The sequence below is a fragment of the Dipodomys ordii genome, unplaced genomic scaffold, assembly GCF_000151885.1.
Source record: "Dipodomys ordii isolate 6190 unplaced genomic scaffold, Dord_2.0 Scaffold21, whole genome shotgun sequence".
Taxonomy (NCBI): Eukaryota; Metazoa; Chordata; class Mammalia; order Rodentia; family Heteromyidae; genus Dipodomys; species Dipodomys ordii.
This window is the reverse complement of record NW_012267237.1, coordinates 6,644,721-6,662,710: the sequence shown is the minus strand read 5'-3', so window position 1 is coordinate 6,662,710 and position 17,990 is coordinate 6,644,721. Positions and strand designations below refer to the sequence as shown.

At 39.8% G+C, this 17,990-nt stretch overlaps 1 protein-coding gene across 1 annotated transcript in view; it reads right to left on the bottom strand.

Annotated features, from left to right (window-relative positions):
• Positions 1-590: 590 nt before the first annotated feature.
• Positions 591-17,990, bottom strand: part of March6 (membrane-associated ring finger (C3HC4) 6, E3 ubiquitin protein ligase) — a 60,081-nt gene continuing 42,681 nt past the window's right edge. Inside the window, exons 14-23 of the mRNA XM_013013839.1 lie at positions 17,097-17,177; positions 16,784-16,852; positions 16,621-16,695; positions 14,923-15,057; positions 11,487-11,606; positions 10,410-10,510; positions 6,356-6,493; positions 5,534-5,735; positions 4,042-4,111; positions 591-629 (exon numbers count right to left, since the gene is read on the bottom strand). Of these exons, the coding sequence (XP_012869293.1) occupies positions 616-629; positions 4,042-4,111; positions 5,534-5,735; positions 6,356-6,493; positions 10,410-10,510; positions 11,487-11,606; positions 14,923-15,057; positions 16,621-16,695; positions 16,784-16,852; positions 17,097-17,177 (1,005 nt within the window). The 3' untranslated portion in view covers positions 591-615. The remainder of the gene's footprint in view (positions 630-4,041; positions 4,112-5,533; positions 5,736-6,355; positions 6,494-10,409; positions 10,511-11,486; positions 11,607-14,922; positions 15,058-16,620; positions 16,696-16,783; positions 16,853-17,096; positions 17,178-17,990) is intronic.

Sequence of the window (17,990 nt, the reverse complement as noted above, 5' to 3'; positions counted from 1 at the left end):
GCGCTGTGGCTCAAGTGGTAGAGCGCTAGCCTTGAGCTGAAGAGCTGAGGGACAGCGCCCAGGCCCAGAGTTCAGGCCCCACGACTGGACCACGCCCCCCCCCCAAAAAAGGTGAAAGATTTCTTTTCTTTTCTACTATTTGTAGTATCAACACTTAAATATTTAGAACCATTACAAATTTAGAGTAACTTTCTTCCAAATTTATCATCATTTATCATCACAAAAACTTACTTTAATACTTGTGAACATAATGGCACAATAACATTTTAAAGCACAACAATCAAAGAATGCCATATAAACTTACTTTGAAAAAATTAAAACCACTTACACATACTGTAATGAAAAAGATATAGCCTTACGAGCTAGGGACTGTTAGAAATAAATTCTATAGTATACCCATACAATTGCTCAGGTAAGATCATTTAATTTAGTAAGTTTCTTTACAAAATTACTTCTCAATAATGCTTAAGAGAACAAGACAACTCTCTAGTGTGGTTGTGGTTGTGGTGGTGGTGGTGGTGGTAGCGGTAGTGGTGATGTCTGGTTTCTTTTTTGTTGTTTGGGTTTTTCTTTTTTGGTTTTTGCTATGCATTGCCATCCTGTAATATCATGATGCTACTTCTGAATACCTGAAGGAACAAAAGAAGCTCCATAGTCAGCCATTTTGAGCAGATTGCCAACTCAAAAAATAGCTTTGGCTAGGCGCCAGTAGCTCAAACCTGTAATCCTAGCTATTCAGGAGGCTGAGCTCTGAGGATCTTGGTTCAAAGACAGCCCATGCAGGAAAGTCCATGAGACTCGTATGTCCAATTAACACCAGAAAACTGGAAGTGGTGCTGTGGCTCAACTGGTAGAGTGCTATCCTTAAGCTGAAGATCTCAGGGACAGTGCCCAGGCCCTGAGTTCAAGCCCCACAACTGACCAAAAAAAGCTCTGGTGTATAAATTCTTTTAAAGATAAATGCTAGGCAAAGAGGTATAGCTCAGTGGTAAAGTTATACTTGCCTAAGATGTGCAATTTCAGCATTAATAGTAATAGTAAAAATAATTAGTTCAAAAGACTAATAATTGTAAAGTTGTGTGAAATAAGCATAAATTCTTGTCAAAGATATCAAAATCATCATTGGCAAATCTCGAGGTATGTTTCAACTTAGGGTTTTGTTTCTGAGGTTTTCACATGTGTTTTAAGTCACTTTTTATTCTGTACTTCACATACCCTCTCATCAAGAACACATGTGTTGTAAAGCTAGATGTGATAGTATATGCTATATTCCCAGCAATGCAGGAAGCCACAGGGAAGAGGAACATAGTTGAGGCCCAGGCAGAAAACTTGAGACCCTATCTGAAAAATAACTAAAATGGGAGCCAGGCGCAAGTGGCTCACGTATATAATCCTATTCAGGAGGCTCCTGAGCACGAAGTGGCTTTGGGACAGCACCGAGGCCCTGTTTCAAGCTCCAGTACTGGCAAAAAACAAATGGGGAGGGGACATGGCTCAAGTGGTAAAGCACGTGCCTAGCAACATCAGGTGCCCTAAGACTAAACCTCAGCATTTAAGGGGAAATTATTTAGTTAAGTGAATCTACATTACCAAATAAAATCATGAAGATTTGATTTCATTTCATTATTATTATTATTATTTATAGTCAGTTGTAGGGCTTGAACTCTGGGCTTAGGCACTGTCCCTGTGCTCTTCAGCTCAAGGCGAGCACTCTACAGCTTGAGCTATAGTGCCACTTCCCTTTTTCTAGTGGTTTTTTGGAGATAAGAGTCTCACAGACTTTCCTGCCCAGGCTGGCTTTGAACCGTGATCCTCAGATCTCATCCTGAGTAGCTAGGATTACAGGTGTGAGCCACCAGTGCCTGGCTTCCTTTGTTAATTTTTAAAAGATATTTCTGGTAAAAACATAAAAATGACACATAAAACCACAATTACTAAACTCAAATAGTTAAACTTCTTCATTTTAACAGCTATGATTTTAGTAAGCTAAAGAACAAAGTCTTATAAAAGCTAAAAAAATCATTACGCAAGTAATTACTCAGGCTCATCTCCAATTAACTATCAAAAAGTTGGAAGTGGAGACATGGCTGAAGTATACCAGTCTTAAATGAAAAAGCCAAGGGAGACACATAAAGACCTGAGTTCAAGTGACAGTTGCCAGCAGGCACACATGGGTGCACACACACACACTATTATACAGAAACAGCACAATTATTTTTTCCAGTTGAATGGACAAAATTTTTTTAAAAATTATTTTTTTGGCGTCGGTCGTGGGGCTTGAACTGTGGGTTTGGGCGCTGTCCCTGCACTCTTCAGCTCAAGGCAAGCCCTTGAGCCGCAGCACCACTTCCTGTTTTTGAGTGGCTTATTGGAGATAAGAGTCTCATGGACTTTCCTGCCTGGGCTGGCTTTGAACAGTGATCCTCAGATCTCAGCCTCCTGAGTAGCTAGGATTAGAGGCATGAGCCACCAGCGCACAGCTTCGACGAAATCAAATTTTAAATTAAAAAATATTTCTTAGCCAGGTGCTAGTAGTTCAAACTAGCTACTGAGGAGGTTGAGATCTAAGGATCATGGTTCATAGCCAGCCAGGACAGGAAAAGTTCTTGAGACTCTTTATCACCAATTAAGTACTGGAAAACCAGAAGTGGAGCTGTGGTTCAAAGTGGTAGAACACTAACCTTGAGCAAAAGTATTCAGGGACAGTACCCAGGTCCTTAGTTTAAGCCCCATGACCAACCAAAAAAACCACACAGACAGACAGACAAAGACAGACAGAGAGAGAGAGAGAGAGAGAGAGAGAGAGAGAGAGAGAGAGAATATGCTAGCCTTGAGCTGAAGGACAGTGCCCAGGTCCAGAGTTCAAGCCCTATGACCAATAAAAAAAAAAGAAAGAAAAGAGAAAGGAAAAAAAAAAGAGTTGGAAATAATCCTCCACTTTATGCTCACCTAAGTGGTTAATACCTATCAACATGATTTACCATTTTTCCACACTTATTGTGAATGAGGAAATAGGGGAGATAAGGAAATGAGGATCCAGTTATCGTACATGTCCCTGACTTCTGGATACTACATTCAACCACAGTGTCTTAATTAATTAAATGGCGTTAATATCTGAAATTTCTAATAATGCCAGAAAAGATTAGGATGTGAGTACTAGATTATAAAGAAAAATAGTCTGGCTTTATAATTTTATCTAGAGCAGCATGCAAAATTACATAATAAGAGCAAACAAAGTTAACATCAAAAGATACCATAGGGGGCTGGGAAGGTGGCTCAATGGTAGAGCGCATGCCTTGCATGCCAGAGGTCCTGGGTTCGATTCCTCAGCACCACATAAGCAAAAAGAAAAAAGCCAGAAGTAGTGCTGTGGCTCAAGTGGTAGAGCGCTAGCCTTGAGCTGAAGAGCTGAGGGACAGCGCCCAGGCCCAGAGTTCAGGCCCCATGACTGGACCCAAAAACAAACAAACAAAAGATAGCTTAAAAAATTAAGTCAGCTGGGCACTGATGGTTCACACCTGTAATCCTACTCAGGAAGCTGAGGATCAAGATTTGAAGCCAGCCTGCTCAGAAAAGTCTGTGAGACTCTTTCTCCAATTAACCAACAGAAAACTAGAAGTGGAGCTGTGGCTCAAAATGGTAGTGCTAGCCTTGAGCAGAAAAGCTCAGGGATGTCACCCAGGCCCTGAGTTCAAGCCCTACCAACACCACCAACAACAACAACAAAAAAGTAATAAAAATGTATTGAAAAAAATTGGACTGTAATACAGCCATAAAAACTGAATGATGATTGCTTTATTCTCAAACTCAACTCATAAGTTTTGTCTTTACTTTGTCTGCCTATGAGCCAGTATGGAGTCCAATGCTCCAATACGAGTCAAGTAAGATAAAGGATTCTAAATGGATCATTATTCTATATGCAACTAGACATGAAATAAATCTTTTAAATTTATATTTGATTAAAAAAAATCAAATCTTGCAAGACATAACTTTAAAGAAAAATAATCTAGATGCTAACAGCTGAAAACTAGGTAAACATACCTGGTAAAGTAAGGCAGATGAGGCTGGCAATCAGTAACGTTATGCACATGAAGACAATCAACAGAAATATCTGCAAGGTAAAAATAACAAAGACATGGTTCATATGTCCTCAATGTAGTTAATGACAGCCCTTAAAGAAACAACACAATTTTCTTATTAAAAAGAAACTGTCAGCCATTCAACAGTGTTTCACACCTGTAATCCTAGCTATTCAGGGGGCTAAGACTTTTGGATTGTGCTTGAAAGCTGGCCTAGAAAGGAAAGTCTGTGAGACTCTTACCTCAAATTAACCACCAAAACAGCCACAAGTAGAGCTGTAACTCAAGTGGTAGAGACCAGCCTTGAGCAAAAAAGCTCAGGAACAGTACTCAGGCTCTGAGTTCAAGCCCCAGAACCAGCACAAAGGGGAGGAGGGACACTGTCACTGATGAGGTGGTATACTTCTAAAATCCCAATATTTAGGAGGCCAAAGGCAAACCGGTTTGGGCTTAAATGTAGCTAGAAACTGTCTTCAAAAACTAAAACAGACCAGAAAGACTAGAAGCGGAGAAGGGATAGAAGGAGGAAGAAAGGAAGGATTGTTTGTATTTGTATTTCTAAGGTTCTTTCAATTTCACATAAAAAGTACTTTAAGGGGCTGGGAACGTGGCTCAGTGGTAGAGCGCTTGCCTTGCATGCCTGAGGCTCTGGGTTCAATTCCTCAGCACCACATAAGCAAAAAGAAAAAGCCGTAAGTGGCACTGTGGCTCAAGTGGTAGAGCGCTAGCCTTGAGCTGAAGAGCTGAGGGACAGCGCCCAGGCCCACAGTTCAGGCCCCAAAACAGGACCCCCCCCCAAAAAAAAAATGAAGCTGGGCACCTACTAAAAAGACTGAGATCTGAAAATGGGATTCGAATCTAGTTTAGGCAGGAAAGTTCATGAGATTCTTATCTCCAATTAACCACCCACAATCTGGAAGTGGAAACGTGGCTCAGGTTGTAGAGTACAGTCATGAGCAAAAAAAAAAGCCTAAAAAGAGTTCAAGGCACTGAATTTAAGTCCCAGTACTGAGGGAGTGGGGAGTGTCAATGTGATCACACAGTACCTTTGTATATCATGGGGGAGAGGGAGGGAGCAGAGGAAAAAAGGGAGGAAGGGAAAGTGAGGGAGGGAAGACCAGAGAGAGAATGAGAATGAGAATGAGAAAGAGAGAAAGCAGGAAACATAATACAGTGCTGACTAGGGTACATGATGTTCAAAGCCCTTCACTCTGACTCACTAACTACCCAAGAGCCCCATCTTTCACTGTTCCCCTTGTATATACTCCACTCTCTATATTTGAATCTGTGGGTGCAAGCCTGCCAAGTCTAATGTGACTGTTCCTGGGATATGCTGCATCATAAAGGTAATAAAACATGAGTTTTTAGACATAGTTATACAACTTAATGCCAAAAGCATTAATTCTCAACAAATTAAAGGAAAACAATTCTGGCTAAGTCCATATAGTACCTACCCTGAGTGGAAAATGTAAAGGCCGGCGGTAAGGCTGAAAGCCAACGGGACCGCCCTGCTGGAGTATGGCTTGGTGGGCTGCATGCAGGCCTTCCCCAACCACAGGAATAGCATTATTTCGAGCATGCTGGTTATTGTTAACTTGTTGGTTTGCACTGTTCTCATTTTCTTCCTGGTCTCCCAATAAATAGGAATGAAGATCCCTGTGCCAAAAAATTACATTAATGGAAAGTGTCACTTCAGGTCAGAATAAAAATAACAGACACAATACTTAAGTTTCTTCCTAAAAACTTTTAGAGCAACATAAAGAGGAAAGCAAAAAGGCAAGTTCGGAGGGGGAGCTCCTGGGAATCGTGGTGGCTACAACAGGAGGGGCAACACGTCACAGTGGGGTAATGGTGGAAGTGGTGGGTGGCCCTGTGCTTCCGGGCTGAGGTGGCTACTCAAATAGACAGAATTACAAGAGAGATGGAATGCCCAACAGAGGGAACTAAACTAGAATTTCAGTGGACAAGGAAACGATCATGGTTAGAAAAATCAATCTGAGGACTGCAACCAGTGGCAGCAGGGTCAGTTCTGAGGTCACAAGGCTAAGCAGGAGGATCACAAATTCAAAGTTAACTTGGACTTCATAGTGCTCTCAAGGCCAACGTGGGCAACTTAATAAGACTTTGTCTCAAAACAAATATTGGAACAGTGCTGGAGATGTAGATGAATGTTCTGGCTTCAAACCCTAGTACCAGAGAAAGGAGGAGTGTGGGAGAGAAAGAGAGGAAGGACACAAGTGGCATGCACGTCTAGGGAGTTGGCTGCCCATACTCACAGCAAGTATCCAGCAGTAACAGTCCACGCTCGCACAAGCCCCTTCAGCCACTGCCTCGTATGTCCTTGCTCCAGTAACGCGGGCAAGACAACCTGAAGCAGAAGCAGCTCAAGGGACAGTTCACTCACTGGAGCATCACTAAGACAATTACAAAAAGCCATGAATTATTATGAATTCTATCTTCCATTATAACTAGAATATTCCAAATATTTAATGAGATTTAAAAAATAAAAGTCAAATGAACTCAGTTTCTCCTTACATCCTCCATTTTCTCTCCAACTCACTATGGCTTTACCCAGAAATCCCACTAAATTTCTTCCTGGTAAGAGTTGCCAATGCCCTCTATATTGCTAAACTGAGGCTCAGGTTTGGCGCTTTGTTGTACTAGTAGCATACTTATATATGCATATATGTATCTATAATATACACTAATATCTAACACACACACACACACACACACACACACACACACACACACACACACACCATCTCTCCTCATAACACTTTCTCCCTGAACATCTTCCAAGATGAATTTGTTCCCCTTCATCTTCCCAATCTGGGAACAATGAAGGGCTCAAGCTTTGTCCTCTCTCAAGCTTGCTCTCTGTGTAAATTTGACCTTGAAATATCACCTTGATATTTCCATCTACTACTGAGCAATCTTCCCTAACTCCTTTTTTTTCCCTCTTTTTCTTTGTTGGTCGTGGGGCCTGAACTCTAGGCCTGGGCGCTGTCCCTCATCTCTTCAACTCAAGGCTAGAGGTCTACCACTTGAGCCATATACTAGACAACTTCAAATGACCATGCTCAGTATCCAATTTCCCATTTTTTTCCCCTTTACTTCTGCTTATCCCAAAGTGTGGTTCATCTCAGGAAATGCATCCTCATCCTTCCAACTTTTTTTTTTTTTCCTTTTTTGCCGGTCATGGGGCCTGAACTCTGGGTCTGGGCGCTGTCCCTCAGCTCTTCAGCTCAAGACTAGCGCTCTACCACTGGAGCCACAGCACCACTTCCGGCTTTTTCTGTTTATGTGGTGCTGAGGAATCGAACTCAGGGCCTCATGCTTGCAAGGCATGTACTCTACCGCTGAGCCACCTTCCCAGCCCTCCTTCCAACTTTTGATCCTTGTCTCCTCCTTTATACCTTACGTTTAAACAGCTAGAATCCTAATGACTGTTCCTTAATGCCATCCTAAATCTTAGTTTCTTCCTGGCCTCCACTGCTACTCCTCCAGCTCTGCCAGCCTCACCCACTTCCTACCATGATCACTGTGTTGTCCTCCTACCACAGAACTGATGATACTGATTATATCTCTTTCCATCTCAGCAGTCAGTGATAATCTTAGTTGTACACAGGCATTGTGACTCACCAAGGTAAGGTGTGGTTGCCTATCCAAGGCCCTCCAGGAGCTGGCTTCCATGACCTCCCTCATTTCAAGACCAACTCCCTAATTTCCCCCCTTCTTCACAGACAAAATTCCTTCCCTGCTGTTCCTCAGACACAGATGCTGTTATCCTTGCCTGACAACCTGCAAGGACACTCTGCCATCAGGGATGCATCTGACTATTCTCTCTCTCTCTCTTTCCCTAGTATACTTTTTCCCTGCAGTACTTATAATCATTGGGAAATTATATATTCATTTAATCTGTTTTAAAGTTTGTCTTCCTGCCACACATGTAACAATATCCACAAGAGCAGAGATGTTTCTTCTTTTGTGTATGCCAGTACTTGAACTCACGGCCTGGGTGCTGTCCCTGAGCTTTCTGTTCAAATCTAGAGCTCTATGACCTGAGCCACAGCTTCCTTTTTTGGGGGGGTCCGGTTGTGGGACCTGAACTCTGGGCCTGGGCGCTGTCCCTCAGCTCTTCAGCTCAAGACTAGCGCTCTATCACTTGAGCCACAGCACCACTTCCGGCTTTTTTTCTTTTTGCTTATGTGGTGCTGGGGAATCGAACCCAGGGCCTCAAGCGCTCTACCACTGAGCCACCTTCCAATTTTGGTTGGTTAATTGGAGATAAAAGAGTCTCACAGACTTCCTGACCAGACTGGCTTCAAACAGTAATACTCAGATCCCAGCCTTCTGAGGAGCTAGGATTACAGATGTGAGCCACTGATGCCGAGCTGAGGGATTTCTTGATTCTTGTTTTGTTCACTGTATCCAGCACATATTTTGAACCCTAAATTCTAATACTTAGAATAAAAAAGAGCTTTGTAAACTTTAAGGTATAACCCACTTATCCCAATGGGTTTACCCCAATAGTACATAAAGCCAGATTATTTATTTATTTATTTTATTTATTGTCTGTCATGGGGCTTAAACTACGGGCCTGGGCACTCCCTCAATTCTTCAATTCAAGGCTAGCGTAGAGCTAGATTTTTGTTTCCTGGATCTCATACTATTTAGCAAGTGAAAAATGAGAGAATTAACCTCTAAATTGACAAAAGTCCTAACGTTATATATATATGAAAAATATCTATTTCAAGAGTAATTGTTTCAAAAGTAAAAGACATGTTCCATTTTGAATGAGTCCCTAGTATTTTTCTGCCATTAAAAAAAAATCAAGACACAAATCTAATTAAAAGTTCTAATTTAATGAATACAAATCTGAGATTTTACTGCATATGCAACAATAAACCTTTTGTTTTTGAACAATTATGGTCCTGCTATAAGACATTAAGATCCAAATAAATTATTTCTTTTATCCTGGATAAAACAATAAATATTTTTAATATAATGAATGCTATAAAAAGAGTTAGGTTTAACAATGGAGACAGTTTTTGAAGGATAAAATTATGATTTGTTCTGGTTAGGGGAAATAAAACCTTAACTGGATTTTTGAGCGAAAACAAAAGTTTAGCAAGCAAATATAAATAAAAGACAAAGGAACAGTGAAAAACTCAGCAGCAGTATGACACGGCTACGAAACAAAGTCCATATAAGACAATGCTGGACTTGGGGCTGGAAAGGTGGCTTAGTGGTAGAACGCTTGCCTTGCATGACTGAGGCACTGGGTTTGATTCCGCAGCACTACATAAGCAAAAAGGAAAAAGCCGGAAGCGGTGCTGTGGCTCAAGTGGTAGAGTGCCAGCCTTGAGCTGAAGAGCTGAGGGACAGCACCCAGGCCCAAAGTTCAGGCTCCACGACTGGACCCAAGACAATGCTGGACAATATGCTAATAGGCAGTGTTATAACATGTTATAACATGTCTACTGATCTAGATAATATCATATATAGTACACAGAAACTGCTTATAATTAAACAGAGGAGTAACATAATCAAATATTTAGATAAGCTAGCAGCAGCAGTGTTGGAAATAGCTTGTAAGCAGAGAACAAAAAAGGGGCTTAAGTAAGAGGTATATCAAATGGATCAGTAAGAGATCTTCATATCAGAACTGACAATACTTAAAAAGATGTATAGAAGTAAATTTGAGGAAGCAAGCCCCCTGTGTTCACTAGGGATGATACTATGGGACAGTATAAACCACTAAAAAGTGATATAAGGAAGAGGTGTACAGATTAGGCCACAGGTAAATTAAAATTAAACCTTACATCCTGTTTTCTTAATTGGTATATATTATACACAGACGTTTCATCATAACATCTACACATAATATACTTTGATCATATTCACACACTCTATTATCCCTCCTTTACTCCTATATCCTATTCTTAATCCATAATTAAATGTGCACCTTTGGCTTCATTACTTATGGTATGCGTTTCAATGATGCTATTAATATACTCCCATGAAGTGGTAAAACACTCCAATGCTAAACAAATACACACTATATGCACAAAAACTAGCAAACTAATATTCATGTGATCTACAATATGACAAGATATAACTGTGAGATGATTTCTAAAATCTGTAAGAAATGTATATTTATTTTAAATGTTTGCTGTAATCGAGTATTAAATCCTTTAAATCCTACCAGTGATAAGTAAAGCTTTCTAACTTTTCAAGACTTCCATGTAGGGATGCAGGCACAGTTGCCGTAACATACATGAACCCTAATTCCCAGAACCACAAAAAATTAAAAACAAAACTTACCTATAGAGCATGACATTGTAGGGAAGAAAATTAGGCAGTAGACTCTTAATTATGCGTATAGGAAGCCAAAGCATCAGGAGTACAATGGAGCCAAAGACAATCTGCAGAAAGAAATGACACAGCCCCACTGTAAGTACTTGTCACTCCCATGAAGAAAAGTGGGCTTCCAAACATATGCAACCAAGTCCAAGCCGGTGTCACTCAAAACTGGAGTGATCCTCCCCTGTACAAGAAATCCTTGGGTCACAGTGTGTAAAACTGTATGCTGAAGATGGCTACTCTCCTCGATGGAAGAGTTTGTCTTGCTCTCTAGTCACAAGAACTAAAATAAGAACCACGGGGTAATCAATGAACAGTGTGTACTTCTCTCTTACAAGAGAGAAGTACAACTCATTACAACTAAATAAATTACCTGTAACCATGTAAGACATGACCTATATTAAAGGCTATAAAAATTCCCAAAAGGGCTAAAGGGGTAGCTTAGGTAGAGCACCTGATTAGCAGCACACAAGGGGGGGTTAAATTTCCAGCACTGACATCAAATCAATCATTAAGTTTACAAAGGAAACAATTGTATTTTGGAAAAACTTAAGATTTAACTAGCAATTCTTTCTTCCAGTTGGGGTAGAGTTTTTAGTTTCTTTCAATAGAGGCTTATTTTTTATTGATTTTCCCACCTTAGTCCCTTTTGCTTTTTTGAGACAAAGTCTTGCTATATATAACCCAGTCTGGCTTCAAATTCACATTCCTCCTGACTCTGCTTCCCAAGTACTGAGAACATGGGCATGCACCACCACATGTGACAACCTATTAATAGTTACTACTGCAAATTTAATGTAATATAGGCATCCACAATTTGACAAGTTATGGCAAATTCATAATTTGGCATTTTTGCTTTATTATTTATTTTTAAGAATATAAACAATAAGACAAATACTTGACAAACTCTTCAAAAGCTTAGATATGTTATTCAATATGCTGTCCTCCTGATCTAAAAAATATTCCCCCAAAACAAAAAATATACATAAATAAAAATAACCATATATGTGAAAATTTTTAATTTGAAGATTTACTCACCACTGACAAAATAAATCTTCGGAGATGTCTATAAATAGGTAAGTGGATCATTTCTTGTACTGGGTTAAAATCTGGATCATTCAAATTCCTTAGAAACCACAAAACACCAGGTCGAAGTACCTGAAAATATATTTTGTTATAAATATTCAGTAATATCTTCAGGCTCTGTACATGAGCTATAACATTAACAGAAAATTATTCTGGCATCTAAAATGAGCCCCAGAAAATTCATGAGGAAAAAGAAAGTCCTAACTAGAACCTCTAAGAAAACTGCTCTGTTTGATGTTTATAAGTGATTCATTGGGTCTAACTTATAAAGAAATATAAGTTGGGAAATACAGCCATTACTAGTACTATTATTTTATCACCTCATGTATCAAATACAACCACTAGTAATTATTCATACATACTATTACTTTTTACTATTGTGTTGAATTCATACAACTATTAGTACTATTACTGTAGCACCTAATGTTATTGTATTAAGTACATACAACCATTAATACATACTATTACTTATCACCTAGCAATACTATTGTGTTGAATACATACAACCATTAGTTCATATTGTTATTATACCACCTAGTAATATTATTGTATCAAATACAACTGTTAGTATTACTGTAGTAATTGTATTACTTGGCAATTTATAAATGTCCACATAAGATCTGATTTCAGTCTTATGCTTCCCCAAAAGAGTTATCTTAAAGCTGGGCGCTGGTGGCTCATGCCTGTAATCCTAGCTACTCAGGAGGCTGAGATCTGAGGATCGCCATTCAAAGCCAGCCGGGGCAGGAAAGTCCGTGAGACTCTTATCTCCAATAAACCACTAGAAAACCAGAAGTAGCGCTGTGGCTCAAGCGATACAGCACTCGCCTTGAGCTGAAGAGCTGAGGGACAGTGACCAAGCCCAGACTTCAAGCCCCAGGACCGACCAAAAAAAAAAAAAAAAGTTATCTTAATTAAGAAACACTATATACTCTGTCTTTATTTCATTCCCTACATCCTCTTCCCCTTCTAAATGGGAAATCATCACACAAGAACTGTATGGGAGTTAATGGTAATAAGTAATAAGTGAGTCTGGGTTCTAGCCTGTCAAGATTCAAGTAATTCTAGAATATACCTTGTATAAAGTATCTAATTTGCCCAAAATCTCTATTTCTCCAACTAAAAGAGGTTACAAGCCGGGTGCTGGTGGCTCACGCCTGTAATCCTAGCTACTCAGGAGGCTGAGATCTGAGGATCGCGGTTCAAAGCCACCCCGGGCAGGAGAGACCGTGAGACTCCTATCTCCAATAAACCACCAGAAAACCGGAAGTGGCGCTGAAGCTCAAGTGGTAGAGCGCTTGCCTTGAGCTGAAGAGCTGAGGGACAGCACCCAGGCCCAGAGTTCAAGCCCCACGACTGACAAAAAAAAAAGAGGTTACAATATATGACCTATAAAGTTTTTGTCCCCATGGGGGGTGGGTGGGGAGGGCAGAAGGTAGAGTAGTACTAGGGTTTCAGCTTAGGTCCTTGCATGTGCTAGGCCGGCAGTCTAGCACTGAGTCATACCCTCACATAGGTTCTCTAAGGCTTAACTCTAGGACTTTTTTTTTTTTAATTGGTTTTGGGGCTTTAACTTGGGGCCTGAGAGTAGTCCCTGAGCATTTTTGCTCAAGGCTAGTGTTCTACTACTTTGAGCCACAGCTCCAACTCCAGTTTTTAGATGCTTAACTAGAAATAAGAGTCTCTCAGCCTTTCCTGCCCAAGCTGGCTTTGAACTGAGATACTCAGATCTCAGTCTCCTGAACAGAGATTATAAGTGAGAATCATCAGTGTCCAGCTAATATTAGGATTCTTTACCAACAAAATTCTATCACACTAACAAAATTTAAAATTCATCATAAAACATTGTATCTTACCACTTAACAATATAATTTAAGAGTTCATGGGGGGCAGGGGAGGCTGGGAAGGGATGGAAAGGGGAAACAAAGGAGAAGGCTACAATGCTTGATAAGAAATGTACTCATTATCTTGCCCATATAATTGTAACCCCTCTGTACAGTATTTTCACAATAAAAAATAATTAAAAAAAAAAGAGTTCAGACAATTGTAGTTTTGAAAAACTCATTAGAGGAGGTTGGGGATCTGAGCCCAAGGGAAAAATACTTGCCTAGCAAGTGCAAGGCCCTGAATTCAGTCCTCCCCACCACTGTATTTGTTGTTTAGTTCAATCACTTGTTTCAAAGAAAAGAATACAAGCTTCCATTGCATGATTTGCCTCTTCAAATCTTTCAAAGAGCAAAGTATACAGAAAACAGCATTCAGTCTTCATGATTTTTTTTTTTTTGGTCAGTTGTGGGGCCTGAACTCTGGGCCTGGGCACTGTCCCTCAGCTCAAGGCTAGCGCTCTACCACTTGAGCCACAGCGCCATTTTCTGTTTATGTGGTGCTGAGGAATAGAACCCAGGGCCTTATGCATGCAAGGCAAGTGCTCTACCACTGAGCCACCTTCCCAGCCCCAGCCTTCATGATTTTTGTATCCAATCCCCACTGTACATGTCAATTTGTTCCTTTAGCCCTGCACATCTTCATCACCAGTCTCAGTAGAATAAGCTGACTTGTTAATGTTCTTTCTTGTTCACACCCAAGAACTGAGAACTGAAAGTATGCCTATATTTCTCACTATTACCCCTGCATGTAAGACACAATCTGATACCGAGTTTGTACTAATCTGCTTTCTCCATCTTCAAATCATTAAGACGCAGATTCTGAAAACTGCATTAGTAAAGGTACTGATGGCAAAAAAACTAGCATCATAGTGGATCTTTATACTGTAATTCTATACTCAAGGTACCTATTTGAAAACCATTCTACATGTTCCATTCTTAAGTCCTTATCCTTTGGGATTATTTCCAGTATATCTCCTTTAATCTTAGTCCACAAACTTAAGAGTTTACATTATAGAGTAAGTAAGATAGGCACAAGATAAATTACTTTCTCAATCTAATCATCTTTAAAATGTTCACCTTGACAACATATTTATTTTTTGGTGCCGACCTCTGTACTTGAACTCAGAGCCTGTGTACTGTCCCTGAGCTTTATTTGCTCAAGGCTAGTGCTCCACCACTTGAGCTACAGTTCTATTTCTAGCTTTTGGTAGTTAATTGGAGATTTGGACCTCACAAACTTTACTGCCTGGGCTGGCTTTGAATGGCAATCCTCTCAGATCTCAGCTTAAGTAACTAGGATTACAGGCATGAGCCACAAGTGCCCAGCTTACATTGACAAGTTTTTGACACAAACATCTGAAAATAGTTCAAAACAACCAAGCTAAGTTCCATTACTACAAACTATGTTAGGAAACCATTATAGCCTTTAAGCATGACTGATCGGCAAAGAAAAACTTCCTTTTCAAAAGCATGTAGTGTCAGCATTTCCCTGCTGAACTTACCTCTCTCAGTAACAAAATGAAGGAGGCAAAGTAGAACACATACACCATCCCGACTAGCCAATGTAGAAACATCGTAGTCCCTGGAGCTGACTGAAAACTCAGTTCTCGATCTTTTAAAGTAGCATCAAACATTTCCTAAGCCAAAAGTGAACAGGTAAGATTCGTACTACCTTACATTTGCCTAAGTAATATTTCCACCTTCCAAGAACTATATTTCCACCTTCCAAGAACTAAAGAATCTACACGAGGTGCAACTTTCTCAAAGTGCAGAGTTTACTGCCATTTACATGTATACAACATTTTAAAATTTTCAACATAAAGAATGACAAACCAATCAGTATACAACAGTTTTACTAATACTGTTATTGTTAATTTTTTTTAAGCTTATTTTCTGATAGTACTGGGGTTTAAACTCAGGGCCTCAGGCTTTGTTAAGCAGGCACTCTACCACTAAGCCATGCTTCCAGCTCTTTCTTACACTTGTGTTTTGTCTTTACTGTACCAGGGCCTGGATACTGTCCCTGAGGTTTTTTGCTCAAGGCTGGTGCTTTACCATTTGACTCACAGCTCCACTTCCAGCTTTTTGGTGATTAACTGGAGGTAAGAGTCTCACAGACTTTCCTGTGTGGGCTAGCTTTGAACCATGATCCTCAGATCTCTGCCTCCTGAGTAGCTGAGAATATAGGTATGAGCCACCAGCACGTAGGTGCACTGGCTCTTTCTGAGACAACATCTGGCTTCCTGCTTAGGTGCTCACCTGGATCTGGACCATCTATTTTCAGCTTTCTGTTGTAGATGAGAAGACAGGCATATGCCACCATGTGGCACTTCCTGCCACTGACATAGTCTTGTGGACTTTTGTGTATGGGCTGTCTTGGAGCCACAATCTCAGTCTCCTACATGGGAGGTAAGGCACATGCTACCTTATATAGCTGTTGGCTGTTAAAAAGTTCACTATATATGTCTGGGCTGATCTTGAATTGCAATCCCCCAAATCTCAGCCCCCTAGGTACGAGCCACAGGTACCCAGCTTTAAAAACTATTTTGAGCGGGGCACTGGTGGCTCACGCTTGTAATCCTAGCTACTCAGGGGGCTGAGTTCTGAGGATTGAGGTTTGAAGCCAGCCCGGGCAGGCAGTAAAGCCTGTGAGACTCTTATCTCCAATTAACACCCAGAAAACAGCAAGTGGCACTGTGGCTCAAAGTGGTAGAGCACTAAGCCTTGAGCAATGAAGCTCAGGGACAATACCCAGGCCCTGAGTTCAAGCCCCATGACTGACCAACAAAACAAAACAATTTTTGATCAATATAGACGAAGGTCTGTATTCACAAGAAATTTTAACCAATAGTAAGGTGGAAGGTTAAATGTTAGTCTTAGAACCAAAGTTCTTCTATACACAACATATTTTTAATTATCACTAATAATCATTAAAGTTTAACATCTTAATGAAATAGCTAGTATTATCACAAAGTTAAGAGAGCAAATTGAGTAAGAAAATTTTCCAATGGTTGTTAAGATAGTTCCTATCCTAAGCATACGTGCAAAATCCAAAAAAAAAATCAAGTACAGAAAATTAGCCACTGAATATTCTACAGTGATATGACTCAAAAAATAAGCAAATTATCAAATGCAAGCATTCTAAATAGTTCCTCTTTTGAAAACTGAAATTATGAAATTATATGATAAAATAAACTCACCAAGGAACAGATATCCAGCCACCAGCCACAAATGAGAGGAAACACTCCAATTTCTACCACCACTAACAAAGAGACCTAAAGCAAAAATAAAGGTCAGAAATATCATCCAATGAGAGAAAGAAACAAAGAGAGAATCCATTTCCAGTTTTAACTTACAAATTACCTTAACAACAATATAGCAGACTCCTAGCAAGCGACGAGATCTATGAAATTTCACAAGCGTTGCCAAACCCTGCAGCACCTAGTCAAGGAAAAAGTGAACACTCAAGTGTACAAAGAAGCAGGAAATGATTTAAACTGAACTTAATACATCCAAGGATCAGAATTCATTTTCTGCACATTATGTACACACATACTCACAAAGACTTCAACTTTTACTAAGAGAACAAGGTGAAAGAAAACAACTTTGTTTTTAATGAGACCAACTCTTCCATATAAATATTACTATATCCCCAACTTGGTTCATTAAAGGATACATGACAAATTATCAGTGTTATTGCTAAGAGTATATATCCAACTATGGTTGTGATTAAGCCTTCAAAGTGAGATGCTTGAACCTGCAAATGAAACACAAAGAGATATAATTTAGCTTTACTACATGGCCTATACTCCAGTTTGTCACTGAATTAAACAATGTAGATGGCAAAAAGTAAAGTCTCTTAACAATATTTAACTAGAAAATACCTATAAAAATCCCCTTTGGGACAGGCACTAGTGGCTTATGCCTGAAATCCTAGAGCTACTCAGAAAGTGGAAATCTGAGGATCACGGTTCAAAGCCAGCCCAAGCAGGAAAAGTTCTTGAGACTCTTATTATCAATCAACAGAAAACCAGACTAGGTGCTAGGCTCAAAGTAGTAGAGGGCTAGCCTTGAACAAAAGAGTTCAGGGTTGGTGTCCAGGCTCTGAGTTCATCAATCAATCAAATCCCTTTTGGGCTGCCAAATGCTACTAAAGGATCAAGAAATATTACAGAATAATAGAAAGTGAAATTTGACAAAAAAAAAAAAAACCACTGGATTATAACTTGTGCTACTAGATCACTCTGAGGATTTGCTAAAGGCCAATTGCTAAACAATAGCATACCACCCAATTTGGCCAACCTACCCTATTTCCTATCTTAGAAGTAACTGCAAAACTCTTAGTGACACAGAATAGACTTTAGAGAACGACAAATATGGCCCATTTTATCTTTTTGTTCCAGATTCTCAAGAAGCAAATGGTAACAGTTTGTAAAGTCAAAATTTATCAAAACACTCATATGAACCTTTCAGGTTCTTGAATGTAATTCCTATATCCTAAGTGAACACAAGATCCAAGTCAGCTCTTCCTTAAAAGAGGTCTAAGACCCCTACAATAAACAGTAATCTA